The following is a 20,378-nucleotide window of genomic DNA, read 5'->3' on the forward strand; positions in this document are numbered from 1 at the left end:
GTTGGTTCATGGGGTTCAAGGAAAGAAGCCGTCTCTGTAACATACAAGTGAAGGTGAAGCAGCAAGTGCTGATGTAGAAGCTACAGCAAGTTCTCCAGAAGATCTAGCTCAGATCATTAATGAAGGTGGCTACACTAAGCAACAGATGTTAAATGTAGACAGACTGCCTTTTATTGAAAGAAGGTATGGGGACGCCTGGGTGGCTCAGTCGGCTAAGCGTCTGCCAAGCGTCTGCCTTTGGCTCAGGTCATGATCCTGGGGTCCTGGGATCGAGTCCCACATCAGGCTCCCTGCGCAGCAGGGACCCTGCTTCTCCCTCTGCCTGCCGCTCCCCCTGCTTGTGCTCTCTCTCTCTCTGTCAAATAAATAAATATAAATAAATAAATAAATAAAGGGACGCCTGGGTGGCTCAGTTGGTTGAGCGGCTGCCTTCGGCCTGGGTCGTGATCCCAGGGTCCTGGGATCGAGTCCCGCATCGGGCTCCTTGCTCAGCAGGGAGCCTGCTTCTCCCTCTCTCTCCCTCTGCTTGTGCTTTCTCTGTCAAATAAATAAAATCTGAAAAAAAAAAAAATACAAACAAGCTTAGAAAGAAAGAAGGAAGGAGAGAAACAAGGAAAGAAAGAGAAAGAAAGAAGATGTCATCTAGCTTTCATAGCTAGAAAGAAGTCAGTGCCTGGCTTCAAAGTTTCAGAGGACAGGCTGACTCTCTTGTAACGGCTAATGCAGCTGGTGAGTAAGCTGAAGCCAATGCTCATTCACCATCTGAACAAACTATGCTCAAGAATTTTGCTAAGTCTACTCTGCCTGTGCTCTCTAAATGGAACTGCACAGCCTGGATGACAGCACATCTGTTTACAACATGGTTTACTGAGTTGTTTTTTTTTTTTTTTTTTTATTTGAGAGAGAGAGAATGAGAGAGAGCGAGTACATGAGAGGGGGGAGGGTCAGAGGGAGAAGCAGGCTCCCCGCCGAGCAGGGAGCCCGATGCGGGACTTGATCCAGGGACTCCAGGATCATGACCTGAGCCGAAGGCAGTCGCTTAACCAACTGAGCCACCCAGGCGCCCAGTTTACTGAGTATTTTAAGCCCACTGTTGAGACCTATTGCCCAGAAGAAAATATTCCTTTCAAATATGACTGCTCATTGAGAGTGCATCTGATCACCCAAGAGCTCTGATGGAGATGTCCAATGAGATTCACACTGTTTTCATTACTGCTAATACACCATCCATTCTGTAGCCTGTGGATCAAAGAATAAGTCTACTTCAAGTCTTATTATTATTATTTAATATTTATTTATTTGAGAAAGAGAGTGCATGCACATACAGGGGGAGGGGCAGAGGGAGAGCAAAAGAGAGAATCTCAAGCAGACTCCTTGCTGAGCACAGAGCCTAATGTGGGGCTTAATTCCAGGACCCTGAGATCATGACCTAAGCCAAAATCAGGAGTTGGACGCTTAGCCAACTGAGCCACCCATGCACTCCTCAAGTCTTATTATTTAAGAAGTACATTTTGTGAGGCTAACATAGCTATAGCTAACACAGGTAGTGATTCCTCTGATGGACCTGGGCAAAGCAAATAAAAAATTTTGTGGAAGGGATTTACCATTTTAAGATTTATTTATTTATTTTGGTGGGGGGAAAAGAGAGAGACCATGAGCGTGTGTGTGAGCAGGGGGAAGGGCAGAGGGAGAGGGAGAGAATCCTTAAGCAGACTCCCTGCTGAGCACAGAGCCTGATGCAGGGCTTGATCCCACGACCCTGAGATCATGACTTGAGCCGAAATCAAGAGTTGGACGCTTAACCAACTGAACCACGCAGGTGTCCCAGGGATTCACCATTTCAGATGCCATTAAGAACATTCATGATTCAGGGTGCCTGGGCGGCTCAGTCGGTTAAGCGTCTGCCCTCTCCCTCTGCCTGCCACTTCGCCTGCTTGTGCTTTCTCTCTGTCAAATAAATAACATCTTAAAAAAAAAAAAGAACATTTGTGATTCATGGGAAGAGGTCACAGTATCAACATGAACAGGAGTTTGGAAGAAGGTGATTTCAGCTCTCACTGATGACTTTGAGAAGTTCATGATCTCTGTGGAGAAGGAACTGCAGATGGGATGGAAACAGCAAGAGAATTGCAGTCAGAAGTGGAGCCTGAAGATGTGACTGAATTGCTCCAATCACATGATCAAACTTGAACAGATGAGGACTTGCTTCTTATGGAGGAGCAAAGAAAGTGGTTTCTTGAGATGGAATCTACTCCTGTTGAAGATGCTGTGAAGATTGTAGAAATGACAACAAAGGATTTAGAATATCACATAATCTTAGTTGATAAGACAGCAGCAGGGTTTGAGAGGATTGACTCCAATTTTGAAAGAAGTTCTACTGTGAGTGAAATGCTATCGAACAGCATCGTGCACTACAGAGAAATCATTTGTGAAAGGAAGAATCAATCAATGGGGGGGGCAGACTTCACTGTTTTCTTATTTTAAGAAATTGTCTTGGGGTGCCTGGCTGGCACAGTTGGTAGAGCATGGGACTCTTGATCTGGGGTCTTGGATTCAAGCCCCATGTTGGGCCTAGAGCTTACTTAAAAAAAAAAGAAAGAAAGAAACTGTCACAACCACCCCAGTCTTTAGCAACCACCACCCTGATCAGTCATCAGTCATTAATCTCAAGGCAAGACCCTCCACTAGCAAAAAGATTACCACTGGTTGAAAGCTCAGATGATGGTTAGCATTTTTAAGCAATAAAGTATTTTTAAATTAAGATATGTACATTGTGGACACCTGGATGGCTCAGTCGGTTAAGCACCTGCCTTTGGCTCAGGTCATGATCTCGGGGTCCTGGGATCAAGTTCTGCATTGGGCTCCTTGCTCAGCAGGGAGTCTGCTTCTCCCTCTGCCTCTGCCTGTTGCTCCCCGTTTGTGCGCTCTCTCTGACAAATAAATAAAATCTTATATAAAAAAAAGATATGTACATTGTTCTTAAATTTAGCATGATGCCAGTGCATACTTAATAGACTATGGTATAGTATACACATAACTTTTGTATGCACTGGGAAGCCATAAAATTCATTTGACTTGCTTTATTGTGATATGTTTTATTGTGCTTGTCTGGAACTGAACCTGCACTATCTCTGACATATGTCTGTATTAGCTAGGCAATTTGTTTAAGAAGTGAAATGGGTTTTGAAGAGAATTCATTCTTAACTTGAGGGATGAAAAAGAAACAGGTGAGTTGCCAGATTTAGCAAAAACCAAACAGAACGCCATTAAAATTGAATTTCAAATGAATGATGAACACTTTTTATACTATTAATACATCCATGCAATGTTTGAGACATACTGATACCAAAAAACTATTTTATCTAGCAACCCAAACCAGGTAGCTAAAGTTCCATCTCATAGGTTGTCAGGAGGATTAAATCAGATAAAGTGGCAAAGTACCTAATATAATGTCAATAAATAAAAGTTCTTCTTGCCTCTCCTTATGCTGAGGAATATGATACTAATAATTTTCAATTATTCATGTGTAGATTGTCCAGTCACCCAGCATACTTCTGGTTCATTTCTGCCCCCCCCATCCATTTATCTCAGCTACAGAAATGAAACATATGAAAAAATACTTAATATTGAGTGAAACACAATTATAAAAGGAAATCTGAGGGGCGCCTGGGTGGCTCAGTTAAGCGTCTGCTTTAGGCTCAGGTCCTGGGATCAGGCCCTCCATTGGGCTCCCTGCTGGGAGTCTGCTTCTCCCTCTCCCTCTGCCCCTCCCCCCTGCCTGTGCTTCCCCCCCCCAAATAAATAAATAAAATCTTTAAAAATAAATAAATAAAAGGAAATCTGCTACTGGATAGTGGTCATAAATACTGTGGTTTAAGGATACAATAGCTTCCAATAGCACAAACGATCAGCTTTATACTATGCAGCTTCAGGCGTTAGAAAGAATATATGGTATTAAGTGCAAAAGCCTATTACAAACAGTATACCTTGGCTAAGTTCTGCTTTGAGGTTTAGATCCATAACATCAGTGCTAGGCACTGAATTATGGGAGGACTGAGTATGTTAAAGTCCTTTGGAAATTGTAAAGCTCTGAGCTGTGGGCGCTGAGTCCCATAAAGCACTGAAAGTGAGGATTCCTTGAACCAGAGGTCAGGAAATAGCTCACCCCACAGGCAGTCATTCCTCCGAGGCATTTCTTTTCATATGTAGCTTCGGAAATCAGAGTGTCATTTGCACAGCAAAATGACTTCTTCGCTTCCCGGGGTATCTCCTTAACTCCCACTCTGGACATTAGGCAACCCATCTTTACCTCCTCTTAAGATAGTATGTCAACTGCAGTTTCATGCCAATTGCAGTTCCATGCCAATTGCAGTTCCTATTTTCTGATGACAGGGCTTTGGGGTTTTGTTTGTTTATCTGAAGATCCATTGTCAACATCCCTCACCAGAATGTTACATTTGTTATAGTTGATGAACCTACACTGGCACATCATTATCACTCAACATCCATAGTGTATGTTAGGGTTTACTCTTGGTGTTATACATTCTATGTGTCTGGACAAACCTATAATGACTTGTATCGCCCATTACAGTATCATGCAGTGTAGTTTCAGTGCCTTAAAAATCGTCTATGTTCCACCTACTCATCCCTTCCTTCCCCTCCAACCCACTTTTAATGAAATAATTTTCCAGATCTTCAACTTTCGTGTGTTTCCTTTCATGAAGCAGCTTTTCTTCAGAATGTGCTGGGTTTGGGCGCCTGGGTGGCTCAGTCGGTTAAGTGTCTGCCTTCAGCTCGGGTCATGATTTCAGGGTCCTGGGATCAAGTCAAGTCCCGCATCTCTCTGGCTCCTTGCTCAGTGGGGAGTCTGCTTCTCCCTCTCACTCTCCCTCTGTCCTCTCTCTCTCAAATAAATAAATAAAATCTTAAAAAAAAAAAAAAGAATGTGCCGGGTATGCTCTTTTTTCTTTCCCACTTTTCACTGCTTTCTCCTCATTTGCAAAAGAAAAACATATCTCTAACCCATCTTAAATTGTTACTGTGGTGCAATAGGCAAAATCCGAGAGTGCATAGCTCCTGAGGGACAGAGCTGTGGCAGTCATTATGGCATTGACGGGAAATATTAAAGCAGGCAATGCCTTATTTCATCCAGTGTTACTCAGAGTGTGATCATCCATGGATGGACAAGATCAGCATCTCCTGGGAGCTCGGAAGACAAGCAAATTTTCAGCTCCACCCTAGACCTGCAGAGTCAGAACGCCTGCAGGGTGGGACCAAGAAATCTGTACTAACAAGCCTTCCAAGTGACTCTTACGTGTGCTAAAGTTTTATTTATTTATTTATAAATACAATTTATTTATTTATTTATTTATTTATTTATTTATTTATTTATTTATAAAGATTTTATTTATTTATTTGAGAGAGAGAAAGCATGAGAGAGGGGAGGGTCAGAGGGAGAAGCAGACTCCCTGCCGAGCAGGGAGCCCGATGCGGGACTGGAGCCCGATGCGGGACTCGATCCCGGGACTCCAGGATCATGACCTGAGCCGAAGGCAGTCGCCCAACCAACTGAGTCACCCAGGCGCCCCCAATTTAGTTATTTTTTTAAAGATTTTATTTATTTATTTGAGAGAGAGAGAGTGTGTGACCAGGGTGGAGAAGTAGAGGGAGAGGGAGAAGCAGACTCTTCGCTGAGCAGGGAGCTCCATCCCAGGACCCTGGGATCATGGCCCAAGCCAAAGGCAGACACTTAACTTGACTGAGCCACCCAGGCGCCCCAGTGTGCTAAAGTTTTAGGAGCATCAACTAGTAAAGAAACCCTATGCAAAGTTCCATAGCTCTTGTCTGTCTTAGAATTAAGAAGGAAGATGGTTGACACAGGGATATAAATTAACATTTTTACTTGAAATAAAAAAACCTCAGACTTTTTTTTACAGAAAGTGTGAATGAGCTTACTGGTTTGCCATTTGGTTTGTATTTCTACAAACTCGTGAGCTATGTCTATATCTAAAGGCTTCCAGACACAAAAACTTACAAAGCCTATGTGTATGGCTGTGCTATTGAGGGGGGAAGTGGAGGCCGAAACCCGACTGTGCAGCTCCCTAGGGTGAGTAAAGGCTGAACAATAGTCTGCAGTCCACTGGCCAGGCCCTGATCTTCTGCCAAAAGGAGGGGCATCTTTTTCTTTGCACAAGGGCACCATACCTAGAAAACCTGTTCTTTCTGCTTTTTCCCAGAGGGACATCTTTTCCAAATTTGCACAAAGGCACTGGAAAGTCTAGCAAAGGCCCTCAAAGCACATACTTAACATATTAGACTGCAGAAAACTAATCCCTAGAAGCTATTTAAACATGAAAAATTTTTATTTTAGACGTTAATTCAAAAATGCGTGAGGTACGGTATATAGTTTTTCAAAATTATTCAAAATTGTGAGTAAATAAGTAAAAAAACAACAACAACAAAAAAAGAACGAAAGAAAAGAAGAAGAAGGAGAAGATCACTGCTTCTGTCTTTCTTTCAGTATTGCTCTGGTGCCCACTTCCCACTGTAATACCGCAGGTCTGCAAGGCTCTTCCTTTCTCTGCGGTTCCTTCTTTTGGCCTTTACTTCTTCTTCTTATGTATACTTGACACACAATTTGACATTAGCTTCAGGGTGTACAACACAGTGATTCCACAAGTCTGGATGGCATGCTACACTCACAGTAAGTGTAGTTACCATCTGTCACCATACAACACTATTTTTTTTTTTTTAGATTTTTATTTATTTATTTATTTGAGAGAGAGAGACTGAGAGAGAGAGCATGAGAGGGGGGAGGGTTGGGAGGGTCAGAGGGAGAAGCAGACTCCCCGCCGAGCAGGGAGCCCGATGCGGGACTCGATCCCGGGACTCCAGGATCATGACCCGAGCCGAAGGCAGTCGCTTAACCGACTGAGCCACCCAGGTGCCCCAGTACAACACTATTATAATACCATCAACTATATTCCCTATGCTGTGCCTTGCATCCCCATGACTTATTCATTCCATGCTGGGAAGCCTGTATCTCCCACTCTCCTTCACCCATTTTGCCCATTCTCATACTCTCCTCCCTTCTGACAACCAAAAGTGTGTTCTGTATATTTATGGGTCCGTTTCTGCTTTTTTTTGGCTCATGTGTTTGTTCATTTGTATGTTAGATTCCATATATAAGTGAAATCATACGGTGTTTGTCCTGACTTATTTCACTTAGTATAATACCCTCTCGGTCCCTCCATGTTGTCACACATGGCAAGATTTTATTCTTTTTTATGGCTAACATTTCATTATATATACACACACCACATCTTCATTTGCAAATATCTTCTCCCATTCAGTAGGTCGCCTTCTTGTTTTGTTGATGATTTTCTTCTCTGTGTGAATCTTGTTATTTTGGTGTAGTCCCAATAGTTTATTTTTGCTTTTGTTTCCCTGGCCTAGGAAAATGTGGCTAAAAGATTATTGCCTATGTCGTCCTCCAGGAGTTTTATGGCTTCAAGTCTCACATTTAGGGCTTTAAATCCATTGAGTTTATTTTTGTGTGAGATATAAGAAAGCGTGGCCCTTACTTTTTACACATCGTACCCTTATGTTGAGACAGCTTCCTTTCATCTTCTTCCTGATCTGTTGCCTAAACGTTCTCAGGTTTATTCTCTTCTCTTGAGGGCTTTGCCACTTCATTGCTAGGACCATGACAACATCTCGAGCCTTACTAAATACACCAATCCACACCTCCTTTGCCTCACCTCAGCTATGGGAGGGTGCTCACGGATATACACTGCCACCTGGTGGCCTACTATGAAAGAGCTCGGGCGACGCCAGGGCGCCGTTAACAACCGGGCAACGGGGCTGAAGGCGGATGCGCAGAAGCACCAGTCGTGGGCCGAATAGACAGCAGAATAGACAGCGAAAACTCCCTCTTCTTCCGTCATAACATTTTCTCTGCCTGGAAAGATCTTTCCAAAAATTTCTCTCAAAATTCTCTCACCTTTCAAAGTCCAGCGTAAATGCCACTTTTTCCATGATCCCCCTTCTGAACTTCAAGTTAGAGTATCTCACTGCTGTTGAAGTACTACCGACTGATTTGGCATCTCATTTGTAATTCTTACCGAGCTCCACATTGCCTATTCCAAACGATTTCTCAAAAACTCAGATCCTTTGAGGTACATGCCATCAGGATACTGTAATCATCTGCTGATATCCTGGGTTACTTCCCCTCTTTCCTTGGAAATTTTAGGACCTGATTCATTCTCTTGGTTACGCCACTCCTATCATCATCATTCCTAGTGACTTTGTCATCCATGGAAACAGTGTGCTGGCCTCTCAACTCCCCTTGTCCACTCATTTCCAGTCATCTTGTTTTCAGCCCACCTCAGTCACTTAATCCCATGGGAACCACCCCAGTCTGGGTCATTAATAAATGCATTCCTTCTAAAACCTCTGTTTCTTGCATCTCACGCTGACCATCACCTCCTCTGCAACAATTTCTTTTTTTTTTTTTTTAAGGTTTTATTTATTTGTGAGAGAGAGAATGAGAGACAGAGAGCATGAGAGGGAGGAGGGTCAGAGGGAAAAGCAGACTCCCTGCCGAGCAGGGAGCCCGATGCGGGACTCGATCCCGGGACTCCAGGATCATGACCTGAGCCGGAGGCAGTCGCTTAACCAACTGAGCCACCCAGGCACCCTGCAACAATTTCTTAATACATGTTGGATCTCTAAGCCATCAACCCTATCAAGTTTTCACTGCTGATCACTCTTCTTCTATTTTAACTTCCCACATCACCCAACTTAAATTATTTCACTCATCACTCTACACACTCCTCTGCACAAATTTGCAATTCCCTGGCACTTCCTCCCCTCCTCTTGTATTCCTTGGTGAAATCCCAACCCTTGGTGAATTCCAACTCTACTTACTCTGCTTGCTTGCACTCAATAAGCAAACACAGGTGGGGAAAAATCCACTACCGTGTTAACTGGTCTCACATTAAATTTAGATGATAATCTCAAGTGGGCTCTCAGCACTGCTCTGCAAAGCTTTATTTTCCAAAATTAATTAACTCTCTATTCTCCAAGAAAACAATTTCACACCTTTTCCTCACTCTTGAAATTTCTAAGATCTCTTCTTCCTTTTTCAGTCTCAATTGATAATCTCATTTATAACTTTATTGGAAACCTAGAGAAGACAAATTCCTCATTTTCTTACTTCACTACAAAATCTACTAGTTTGACTATTGTCAGTATCCACACACTCAGCTTCCCTCCTGTTAAAATGAATGATGTGCCTCTTGTTCCCATCTGTTAAGGCCAGCCCCTCCACTAGAAAACTGGATTCCTTTCCTTCTTGTCTCAAGAATTTTTTTTTTTAAAGATTTTTTACTTACTCATTTGAAAGAGAGAGAGCATACAAGGGAGGCACAAACGGGGGGGGGGGTAAGGGTCAGAGGGAGAGGGAGAAGCAGACTCCCCACTAAACAGGGAGCCTGATGATGCAGGGCTTGATTCCAGGATTCCAGGAATTATGACCTGAGCCAAAGGCAGATGCTTAACTGACTGAGCCACCCAGGCGCCCCCATACCAAGACTTTCCTTAGATAAAGACAAATTTCAGAAAAGTGGAGACTTCAGACATGGTGAGAAGCTAGAGGAGAATCTTATACTACCTATAAGACTCTATTTCTTAAGCAGGGAAATGGGGGTTAGATGTTCATTTAAAAAATTCTTGCTTTTTTGGGGCACCTGGGTGGCTCAGTCGTTAAGTGTCTGCCTTCAGCTCAGGTCATGATCCCAGGGTCCTGGGATCGAGCCCCGCATTGGGCTCCCTGCTCCATGGGAAGCCTGCTTCTCCCTCTCCCCTCTCTCCCCACTGTGTTCCCTCTCTCGCTGGCCTCTCTCTGTCAAATTAAAAAAAAAAAAAAATTCTTGCCTTTTTCACAATGATGATGCTGAAAGTAAAGAAGGAAGCCCCTGATCCTCCCAAAGCTGAAGCCAAAAGCAAATATTTTAAAGGCCAAAAAGCAGTGCTAAAAGGTGCCACACACCACGGCTCCAAAGGCAGCCCAAACATCCTCAGAAGAGCATCCCCAGGAGAAACAAGCTTGACCACTATGCCATCATCAATTCTCCCCGACCACTGACTCAGCCATGAAGAAAGAAGACCACAGTGTTCTTGCATTCACTGTGTATGTCAAAGCCACCAAGCACCAGACCAAATGGGCTGTGAGGAAGCTCTGTGACACTGACACAGCCAAAGCCAATGCCTTGATCAGGCCTGATGGAGAGAAGGTACATGTTCACCTGCCTCTTGACTGTGATGCTTTGGATGTTGCCAAAGAAAATGGGATCATCTAAACTGAGTCCAGCTGGCTAATTCTAAATATATTTTTTTAACCATAATTTTTTTTTTTTTTAAGATTTTCATTTATTTATTTGACAGAGAGAGACAAAGTGAGAGAGGGAACACAAGCAGGGGGAGCGGGAGAGGGAGAAGCAGGCTTCCCGCCGAGCAGGGAGCCCGATGCGGGACTCGATCCCAGGACCCTGGGATCATGACCTGAGCCGAAGGCAGAAGCTTAACCGACTGAGACACCCAAGCATCCCATTTTATTATTATTATTATTTTAAAAGATTTTATTTATTTATTTGACAGAGTGAGACACAGCGAGAGAGGGAACACAAGCAGGGGGAGTGGGAGAGGGAGAAGCAGGCCTCCCGCGGAGCAGGGAGCCTGATGTGGGGCTCCATCCCAGGACCCTGAGATCATGATCGCAGCTGAAAGCAGACACCCAACGACTGAGACATCCAGGCGCCCCTACCATAAAAAATTCTTAAAACACATATACTCCTTTATAGAAAGGAAATAATTCTTCTGTCTCTATAGGAAGGAAGTCCCTCTCAAGATGAGCGCCCCATATCTGGGCTCCCTTTAAAGTAAAAGTCCTCCCATTCCTTAAGTCATCTCTATTAAACCTACTCCAGTAGGCTTTTGTCCCTCCTGCTCTATCTGAACAACTTCTGTCAAGGTCATCAACAAACTCAATCTTATCAAATCCAACGGCCAATTCTCTCTTTCCTACCCAACTACTCAAAAACCTCTGACAAAACCCTAATCACTCAAATAAGTTTCTTCCCTTGACTTTTGATACATCAGTCTGTCCTGGTTTCTAGTTCCTGCCTTTTCTCACCATTTCTAAATGCTGGACTGTCCCCAGTGTCCAATCCTTAAAACTCTTTTCTACATACACTCATGCCCTGGCTTGTCACCTCCAGACCCATGGCTTTAAATACCATTTATATCAAATCTCAATCTCCAGTTTGGACCCCGTCTCTAAGCTACAGAATTGGATGTCTCCACAAGAAGGGCTAATGGGAATCTCAAACCCAGAAGTGCTCCAGGCTCCTGCTCACTCCTCCACTAACTTGTGCTTCCTCCAGTTTTCCTACCTCAATCGCTTAAGTTAAAAAACAAAGGAACTAGTACTGAGTTCTGTATTACATTCTCACCCTCTGCCCAATTCATCAGCAAGTCCTGCCTGCTGAACTGACTGCTTTTACTACCCGTTACTACCACCTTTACTCAAGCCAACGTGATCTCTACCAATATGTCAATAACAGATCTGTCTGCTTCTATACAGTTTATTCTCCAACCAACAGGTTTTAGTGACCTCTTAAAAACATAAATCTGGGGCGCCTGGGTGGCTCAGTTGGTTAAGCGACTGCCTTCGGCCCAGGTCATGATCCTGGAGTCCCGGGATCGAGTCCCGCATCAGGCTCCCTGCTCAGCGGGGAGTCTGCTTCTGCCTCTGACCCTCCTCCCTCTTATGCTCTCTGTCTCTCATTCTCTCTCTCTCAAATAAATAAATAAAATCTTTAAAAAAACAAAGAAACATAAATCTGCTCTTATTTCTCCCCTGGTCAAAACCCTACCAGTGGCCTTTTATCATATTAAAAAATAAATAAATAAATAAAACATCTCACCATGGTCTGCTAGGCCCTAGGTGATCCGGCCCTGGGCTGCCTCCCCAATCTTATTTCCTACTCTTCTCCTTGAGGCACTACCCTCCTTCCTTGCTGTTCTTACAATGGTCTTTGGGCCAAACGCAGCCTACCACCTGTTTTTTGTGTTTTGTTTTTGTAGTTTGTTTTCTTAACTTTTTGAGGTAATTATAGATTCACATCTAGTTGTAAGAAATAATACACAGATCCCATATATTCTTTACCCAGTTTCCCCTAATGGCAACATCTTGCATAACATAGTGCAGTATCACGACCAGGGAATTGATATTGATAAATCTACTCACCCTATGGCCAGTTATCACTCTCCTGATCCCAACCAGTAGCAACCATTATTAGTCTGTCCTCCACCTCTATATTTTTAATCATTTATTTTTTTTAAAGATTTTATTTATTTATTCATGAGAGACAGAGAGAGGCAGAGAGAGAGAGAGGCAGAGGGAGAAGCAGGCTCCCCAAGGAGCAGGGAGCCTGTTGCGGGACTTGATCCCAGGACCCTGGGATCATGACCTGAGCCGAAGGCAGACGCTTAACCATCTGAGCCAACCAGGCGCCCTATATTTTTATCATTTAAAAAAATGTTATATAAATGGGACCTATTTTAGTTTGGACTGCTATAACAGAGTACCATAGACCGGGTGCCTTAAACAACAATTTATTTCTCAGTTCTGAATGCTGGAAGTCTAAGATTAGGGTGCCAGCATGGTTGGGTTCTGGTGAAGGTCTTCTTCCTCGTTTACAGATAGTCGCCTTCTTGTTGTATCCTCACATGGCAGAGAGAAAGCACATAAGTAGCTCTCTGGCCTCTTCTTACAAAGGCACAAATCCCATTCATGAGGGATATAGCCTCTCATAGGCCCCACCTCCAAGTACCATCACACTGGGGATTAGATTTCAACATAATGAATTTGGGGTGGGGAGGAATACAAATATTCAGTCCACAACAAGATCATATCATATATAACCTTTTAAAATTGCCTCTTTTCACTCAGTATAATTCCCTTGAGATCCATCCAAGTTGTTGTATGTAGCAATAGTTTATTCCTTTTTTTTTTTTTTAAAGTAATCTCTATACGCCCAACATGGGGCTCGAACTCACAATCCCGAGATCAAGAGTTTCATGCTCTATCAACAGAGCCAGCCAGGTACCCCTTTTGCTCATTCTTTAAAAAACTGTTGAGGTTTTGGGCGCCTGGGTGGCTCAGATGGTTAAGCGTCTGCCTTCAGCTCAGGTCATGGTCCCAGCGTCCTGGGATCGAGTCCCGCATCGGGCTCCCTGCTCCTTGGGAGCCTGCTTCTCCCTCTGCCTCTCTCTCTCTCTCTGTCTCTCATGAATAAATAAATAAAAAAAAAAAATTAAAAAAAAAATAAAAAACTGTTGAGGTTTTTTAAATAACAGTTTTATTGACATAAAACTCACATACTATACAATTCACCATCAAAGTGTACAATTCAGTGGTTTCTAGTATATTCATAGAGTTGTTTTTGCCTTCATAGATTTGTATATTCTAGACATTTCATATAAATGGAATTATATAATATGTGGACTTTTGTCACTGGCTTCATAAACTCAGTACGGTGTTTTCAAGTTTTATCCATATTGTAGCATGTATCAGCACGGTTTCCTTTTATTATTAAATAATATTCCATTGTATGGATATACCACATTTTATTTATCCAATCATCAGTTGATGGACATTTGGGTTGTTTCCACTATCATGAATAATGCTACTATGAACACTCAAGTTTAAGTTTTTGTGTAAACATACATTTTCATTTCTCTTGGGTATATATCTAGGAGCAGCATTGCTGGGTCATATGGTGATTCTATGTTTAATGTTTTGAGGAACTGCTAGCCTATTTTCCAAAGCAGCTATACCATTTTATATTCCTACCAGCAATGTATAAAGGGTTTCAATTTCTTCATATCCTTGCCAACACTTTTCAGTATCTGTATTTTCTTTTCTTTTTTTTATTTTAAAGATTTTTAAGTTAATTTTTGTAAATGGTGTGAGGTAAGGGTCTAACTTCACTCTTTTGCATGTGCCTATCCAGTTGTCCCTGCACCATTTGTTGAAAAGGCTATTCTCTCCTCACTGAATGGTCCTGGCATCCTTGTTGAAAGTTGAACATAGGCATATGGGAGTTTGTTTCAGGACTCTCAATTCTATTTTATTGATCTATGTCTAATGTTATGCTAATACCACCCTGTTTTGACTATAGTTACTGTTGAGTTTTGAGAGGGCTTTTTGTCAATATGTGGTTTGCAAATATTTTCTCTGTAGCCTGTCTCTTTACCGTCTTCACTGGGTGTTTTGTAGAACAAAAGCTTTTAATTTTGGTGAGGCCAAAATTATCCTTTTTTTTTTTTTTTTATGGTTTATGCTTTTGATGTCAGGCCTCTTCCTGTGTTTATAAATAAAGTTTCATTATAACACACCCATGCTCATTTGTTTACATAATGTCTGTGCCTGCTTTAACATATGACAGCAGAGTTGAATAGTTGTTAACAGAGACATAGGGCCTACAAAGCCTAAAATACTACCTGGTTCTTCACAGAAAACTTTGTGGACTCTTTGCTCTAATCTGCTAAGCCTTTCTACCCTAGCACCTTTACATCTACTCTTCCCTCTATCTGAAACACTTCCTTCAGATCTTCTCATGGCTGGCTCTTTATTGTCACTCAGGTTCCTGCTCAAATTCATGTTGGACAGGCCTTCTCTGACCACATTATTTATGCAATTCTACCTTCCCATCCCAACATCTATGCCTTTACCTTGCTTTATTTTTCTTTTTTTTTTTTTTTAAGATTTTATTTATTTATTTGAGAGAGAGAGAATGAGAGAGAGCGAGTACATGAGAGGGGGGAGGGTCAGAGGGAGAAGCACACTCCCCGCCAAGCAGGGAGCCCGATGCGGGACTTGATCCAGGGACTCCAGGATCATGACCTGAGCCGAAGGCAGTCGCTTAACCAACTGAGCCACCCAGGCGCCCTATTTTTCTTAATAGAATGTATCACTTCCTTTGCCAGAATATAAGCTACTTGAGGTTAGTCCTTGGCACCAACAGTACCTACCATAGGTACTATTTGAAATATTTGAATGAACAACCGAATCACAGAGAACTACCCATTTTTGAGAAAAACAATCCTGTTACTCCATAAATTATTTTATTAGGGGAGCAATACTTGAATCAAAGAACTATATATCTGATTCCCATCATAATTTGTATAAATGATGTTTATGTGTCATTTTACCTCTGTGGTATTCCCTAACATAGCAAGCTAAGGAGTTACGGAGGGCTAGAGGGCAAGGATGTTTGGATGTCTTTAGATTTAGTTTTCTTTTTCTTTTTTAAGATTTTATTTATTTATTTGTCAGAGAGAGAAAGAGAGCATGAGCAGGGGGAGCGGCAGACAGAGGTAGAAGCAGGCTCCCCACTGAGCAGAGAGCCTGATGCTGGGCTCAATCTCAAGACCCTGGGATCATGACCTGAGCCTAAGGTCATGATCCCACTGAGCCACTCAGGTGCCCCTAGATTTAGTCTTCTAACTCTATATTCCTTCCTGATCTCCTCTTGAACCTAAACTAAAATCTAACAGGTGAATACTAATGTAGGTTACCTTCTTCACACTGTGATTGCTTTCTCCCAATTGTTTTTGAATTCTGAACCTCTTGATCTGTCTACTAGAAGAAAAATGAAAAACAAAAGAAAAGAAAGAGGGCTTTGGTATAAAGACATTGATCACAGGCCAGCTCTAGCATGCTCTAGCTGTGTGACCTTGAAAATTTATCTCAAGATCTTAAACCTTGAATTCAGATAATAACATCTGCCTCACAAATCAATGTATGTAAATAATTGGAAGTTCCCAATTATTTAATATTTTCTATATGCCTAGCTTCTGGCACAAAGCTCTTAAAACCCTTGTGATTTTCTAAGTGATAAGAATACTAGGAGCATCTCTTGTTCTATTATTTGTCTTTGACCCCATCCCTGACACAGAGATCCTAAGACCCTTATAAATTCCTAAGTGATGAGAGCACTAGGAGCATCTTTTGTTGTAATGAGGTGACTCATTACATTAATGAGAGGACTCCTGGATGGGGGCTGGTCACCAGAAAGACCAAGCCATGGTCAGAAGCTTGAAGTTTCAGCCCCACCTCCTCATCCTCCAGAGCAGGGAGGGGGGCTAGAAATTGATCATACCTACATGAGGAAGCTCCATAAAATCCCAATAGTAGGGGTTTCAGAGAGCTTTCAGGCTGGTGAACACATGCATACTGGCAGGGTGACTCACCCCAAGTCCAGGAGGATAGAAGCTCCTGAACTTGGGAACCCCCTAGACTTGCCCTATGTATCTCTTCATCTGACTGTTCATCTGTACCCTTTATCATAGTCTTTAATAAACTGGTAAATATAAGTAAGTGTTCCTGAGTTCTGTGAGTCGCTCCAGCAAATTAGTCAAACCCAAAGGAGGGGTTGTTGGAACCCCTGATCTAGGGCCAGTTGGTCAGAAGTATGGGTATAATCAGGGCTTGCAACTGGTATCTGAAGTGTGTGAGTGTGTTGGGGGGAGGGTCAGTCTAGTAGGACTGGGCCCCTAACCTGTGGAATCTGGTACTATCTCCAGGTAGATAGTGTCCTAATTGAACAAAATTGTAGGACAACTAAGTGGTGTTACAGAAAATTGCTTGGTGTGAGGAAAAACCTCCACACATTTGGTGACTAGAACTGAAGTGTTTTGTGTGAGTAGTAACAAGACCCAAAGGAAAGAATCACAGTAGGGAAGAACTGGATTTTTCCCTACATAGCCAAAGACTCTGCCAAGTGCTTAGAATATATGATCTAATTTAGTTGTTACAATAATAGGCAAAGAGAGATGTCATGCAAAAAGCTAATTATAGTGTGGCTAATAGATATGAAATAGGACAAACTTTCATAGCCATTTGTATCTGGCTATGTCAAAACGACCTTGTCCAAAGTAACAACAGCAACAACCATCTTAAACCTTTATTTATCCTTAATTACTACCAAGATTCAGGAGACTTTGTCCTGTAATTTCTGTATTATTGGGATGTTTCATAGATACAGACTTCTTTTAAAATAAAAACAACAATAATATATGATATCTTAATAACGATAAGGTTGGCATAATTAGAAGCTCACAAACAACAGAGATAGACAATTCTGTGATTTTTGAAATGGAAAACAAAGTAAAGGGTCTAATCTAATTATTAAATAAGTATACAGCAGGCGGGACTAGATAGGGGTCTGGGATGGCAGGGGCACAGTGGCTTTGTGTTTCATATCTTGCTCTTATAGTGCTTCCTCTAACATCTTTCCAAAATAGTCTTAACAACTGTCATGTAAATGTATCATCTTTTAAAATGTGTTGGCTTTTAAATTTTTCCAAAACGTACATCTTTTGGAAAATATGTTAAGGAAGAGCAATTGCTCCCCCAGCTTTTCTTCCCTTAGTATGACTATTAAAAAGTTCAGGAAAAAAATCAGGCAGTCCCAGTTTAATACATAGACTAAATTTAGAATTTCCGTTTGTTTTCAAGAAGAACTTATCTGAATCAATTTCATAAATAACCAAGTAGCATCTCCCTTTTTAACAAAAGTATATTTACTCGAGTTTAAAGAGTTATGGGCTGTTTTTGTTTGTTTCTGGATTTGTCCCCTCCCCCCCCCTCCCTAAATGAGGATGACCTAGAAGACAAGAAGTAGCAGACAGGAAAGGATGGCGGCCATTCAAGATACCAATGATTTCCCAGAAACAACCTTATTTAAAGTCTTTCTAGATGTGATCACATGTGGTAAACCACTGACTTGATGCAATATGTGATTTTAGCCACCCAATGATGTCTACCCTACCCCATCTCATTCCAAAGTGTTAATGCCTTTTTGGAGATTCTTATCACAATACTTCGAAGGTAATAGGGACTCAATTACACTCTAGAGTCTGCTCTATAAGAAGAGTTCTATCGTGCATTCATATATTACTCTGTATTACTCTTTACACCTACACAGCCATGAGTCTTTTTGAGGATGTTCCCCCAAGACCAGTTATGTATAATTTTACCAAGACCTGTTTGCAATTGCAATGCTGAACATGGATATTTTACCATTCTTATTACTCTTGATAATATGAAAGCACAAAACACCACAAGGGGCAAATACTGGTTAATTGTGAAAAGAGAATGTGAGAATGTACCAAGTCCATTGGCTGCAACAGTCTCTCCCACCACCACTTATGTATGTCATACATGATCAAGACAACGAAAGTTTAGGAAGATGATAGGTATTATGGTTATTAACACAACCATGACAAACAGTTTGATAGCAATCTGACATAAATTCTTAATACTCACATCCCGTTTGTTGCGCTCCATCTCTCTGCTATACTAAGAATTGACTCTCCCTCCAACTCCTCTTCAAGGTACTGCTTCCTGTAAATTGTAATTGGCTAGTTATTTATTCGCTCTATCTACTTAAACTCCTTGAGAGCTTATTAAGTATGACTTAGCCCACTAGTGGGCACACCAATAAATACTTGTGGAAGAACGTGAAACCTTCACAGAATTCTAATGATGTCTTAGATTAACTCAATTCTGGGGTCTTCAACAAAGCTCTTTCCACTTGTTCAGTGGCCAGTAGGAAGAATTTTATCAAGTTAAGGGTTCTGGGGAGAGAAAAGGGACAGAGCTGGATATGGTGAAAAGGGAACCCTTATATTTTGAGTCATTGGTCTGTCATCAACTAGTAGTTTCCCCATTAGCAAAATAAGCAGGGGTTAGGTAATCTTGCTGTTACAAAATTCTGGGACTTAATGTGGCTTATTTTGCCATATAAAATTTAAAATATTGGAAATAAGCCACCTTTGGCCTAAAGTGCTTCAGCGAGCTGTAGTGGAGTCAGAAATCATGGTTCTGCTTAACCAGTTATCAAGTCTTGAATCTGTTCCCTCCTCTCCTGAAGTGGATGCACAGTTGTGGGGATCAGTTGAGATGTTGTATGTTGAAGCACCAGTATTATTTCCTGAGGTTATCAGGAGCAATTAGAGAATTAGGACAGACCATTCCTCTGACTATTCCACAGCCTCCTTGTGACTTCTCCTTTCCATTTCTCTCTTCAAACTTCTCACCCCAGTCTCATCTCTCTCCTTTCCTGTCTGCTACTTCTTGTCTTCTAGGTCATCCTCATTTAGGGAGGTGGGGGGAGGGGACAAATCCAGAAACAAACAAAAACAGCCCATAACTCTTTAAACTCGAGTAAATATACTTTTGTTAAAAAGGGAGATGCTACTTGGTTATTTATGAAATTGATTCAGATAAGTTCTTCTTGAAAACAAACGGAAATTCTAAATTTAGTCTATGTATTAAACTGGGACAAAATTAATAACAGTATTTTGTCAAGGACACATGGCCTTACTCCCCTTCTCTTACACTTCAGGAATATAGCATTAAATGAATGGATGATCCATAATTTTCTAAGAAAATTCCAGTTTTCATCTCGCAAAAACCTACAAAACTAATCTCATCCGCTTAACAGTTAAACCCCTGGTAGACATCTTTCAAGTTCCCTCTGCCTGGACCATTCTTCACGGCTTCCTCACTTCCTTCAGGTCTCTTGTCAAAAGACACTTCCTGGGAAAGGACTTCTCAGACCCACCCTATCCCCCCCGCCCCCCTCCCCCGATTTAATATACCGTCCCTTCTCCCTCGCCCAGGTTAATACACCAGTCCCCTCCCCATCTTATTGTGTATTTTCTTCATAAGATTTATCACCGTCTGGCATTTTAGTATACATCTGTGTGTTTTTCTTGTCTGTCCCTTCGCTAGAATATAAGCTCCGGGAGGGCAGGGCCATTGTCTGGTACACAGTGCGACCCCCAGCATTTAGAGCAGGGACTGAGACACAGTAGGTGCTCGGGAAATAACCAATATTCTCTCCAATACTCGGAGGCGACGTGCTGGTTTCTCCAGAGCCGCAGGACCCGCTCCCCTCCGCCCAGCCCAGCTCTGGGCCTCCACCCACCTTGACCCGATCCCAGCTCGCGGGCTGGTCCTCCCACCTGCCGGCCACTGGACAGCGCGGCGCGCCCACCACCCGGACCGGCAACTGCAGCTGGGCCCTGCGGCTCCGCTCAACAGCCCATCTCCGGGGCCCCCCAGGCTTCTCCGCCGTCCCAGGCCGCTGCGTCCGGGGGCGGCAGTGACGGCGCCGCTGCGCTTACGCGGGGCTCGCCGAGCAGCCGTTAGGACCCCCGCGCTGCTGCCAAATGCCAAGGATTCTTTGGGCACGGATCCGTTGATGTGGTAGTAAACCGTGACTCGTTTATCAGGCTCCCTC

The 20,378-nt window shown here is 42.5% G+C and overlaps 1 protein-coding gene across 2 annotated transcripts in view; it reads right to left on the reverse strand.

The window, feature by feature from the left end:
- LOC123843994 (solute carrier family 2, facilitated glucose transporter member 3) overlaps positions 1 to 20,081 on the reverse strand; it is a 91,495-nt gene extending 71,414 nt beyond the window's left edge. Inside the window, exons 1-2 of one of the 2 annotated variants that reach the window (XM_064591611.1) lie at positions 20,064 to 20,081; positions 18,398 to 18,475 (exon numbers count right to left, since the gene is read on the reverse strand). In XM_064591611.1, coding sequence (XP_064447681.1) covers positions 18,398 to 18,418 — 21 coding nt within the window. In that variant the 5' untranslated portion in view covers positions 18,419 to 18,475; positions 20,064 to 20,081. Of the gene's footprint in view, positions 1 to 18,397; positions 18,476 to 20,063 lie in introns of those variants that run through there. The other variant, XM_064591614.1, reaches the window with a different exon arrangement.
- Between the last annotated feature and the right edge of the window lie 297 nt (positions 20,082 to 20,378).

Source organism: Mirounga angustirostris, unplaced genomic scaffold, assembly GCF_029215605.1.
Source record: "Mirounga angustirostris isolate CCGP_5_RB_7025 unplaced genomic scaffold, mMirAng1.0.hap1 SCAF_5, whole genome shotgun sequence".
NCBI lineage: Eukaryota > Metazoa > Chordata > Mammalia > Carnivora > Phocidae > Mirounga > Mirounga angustirostris.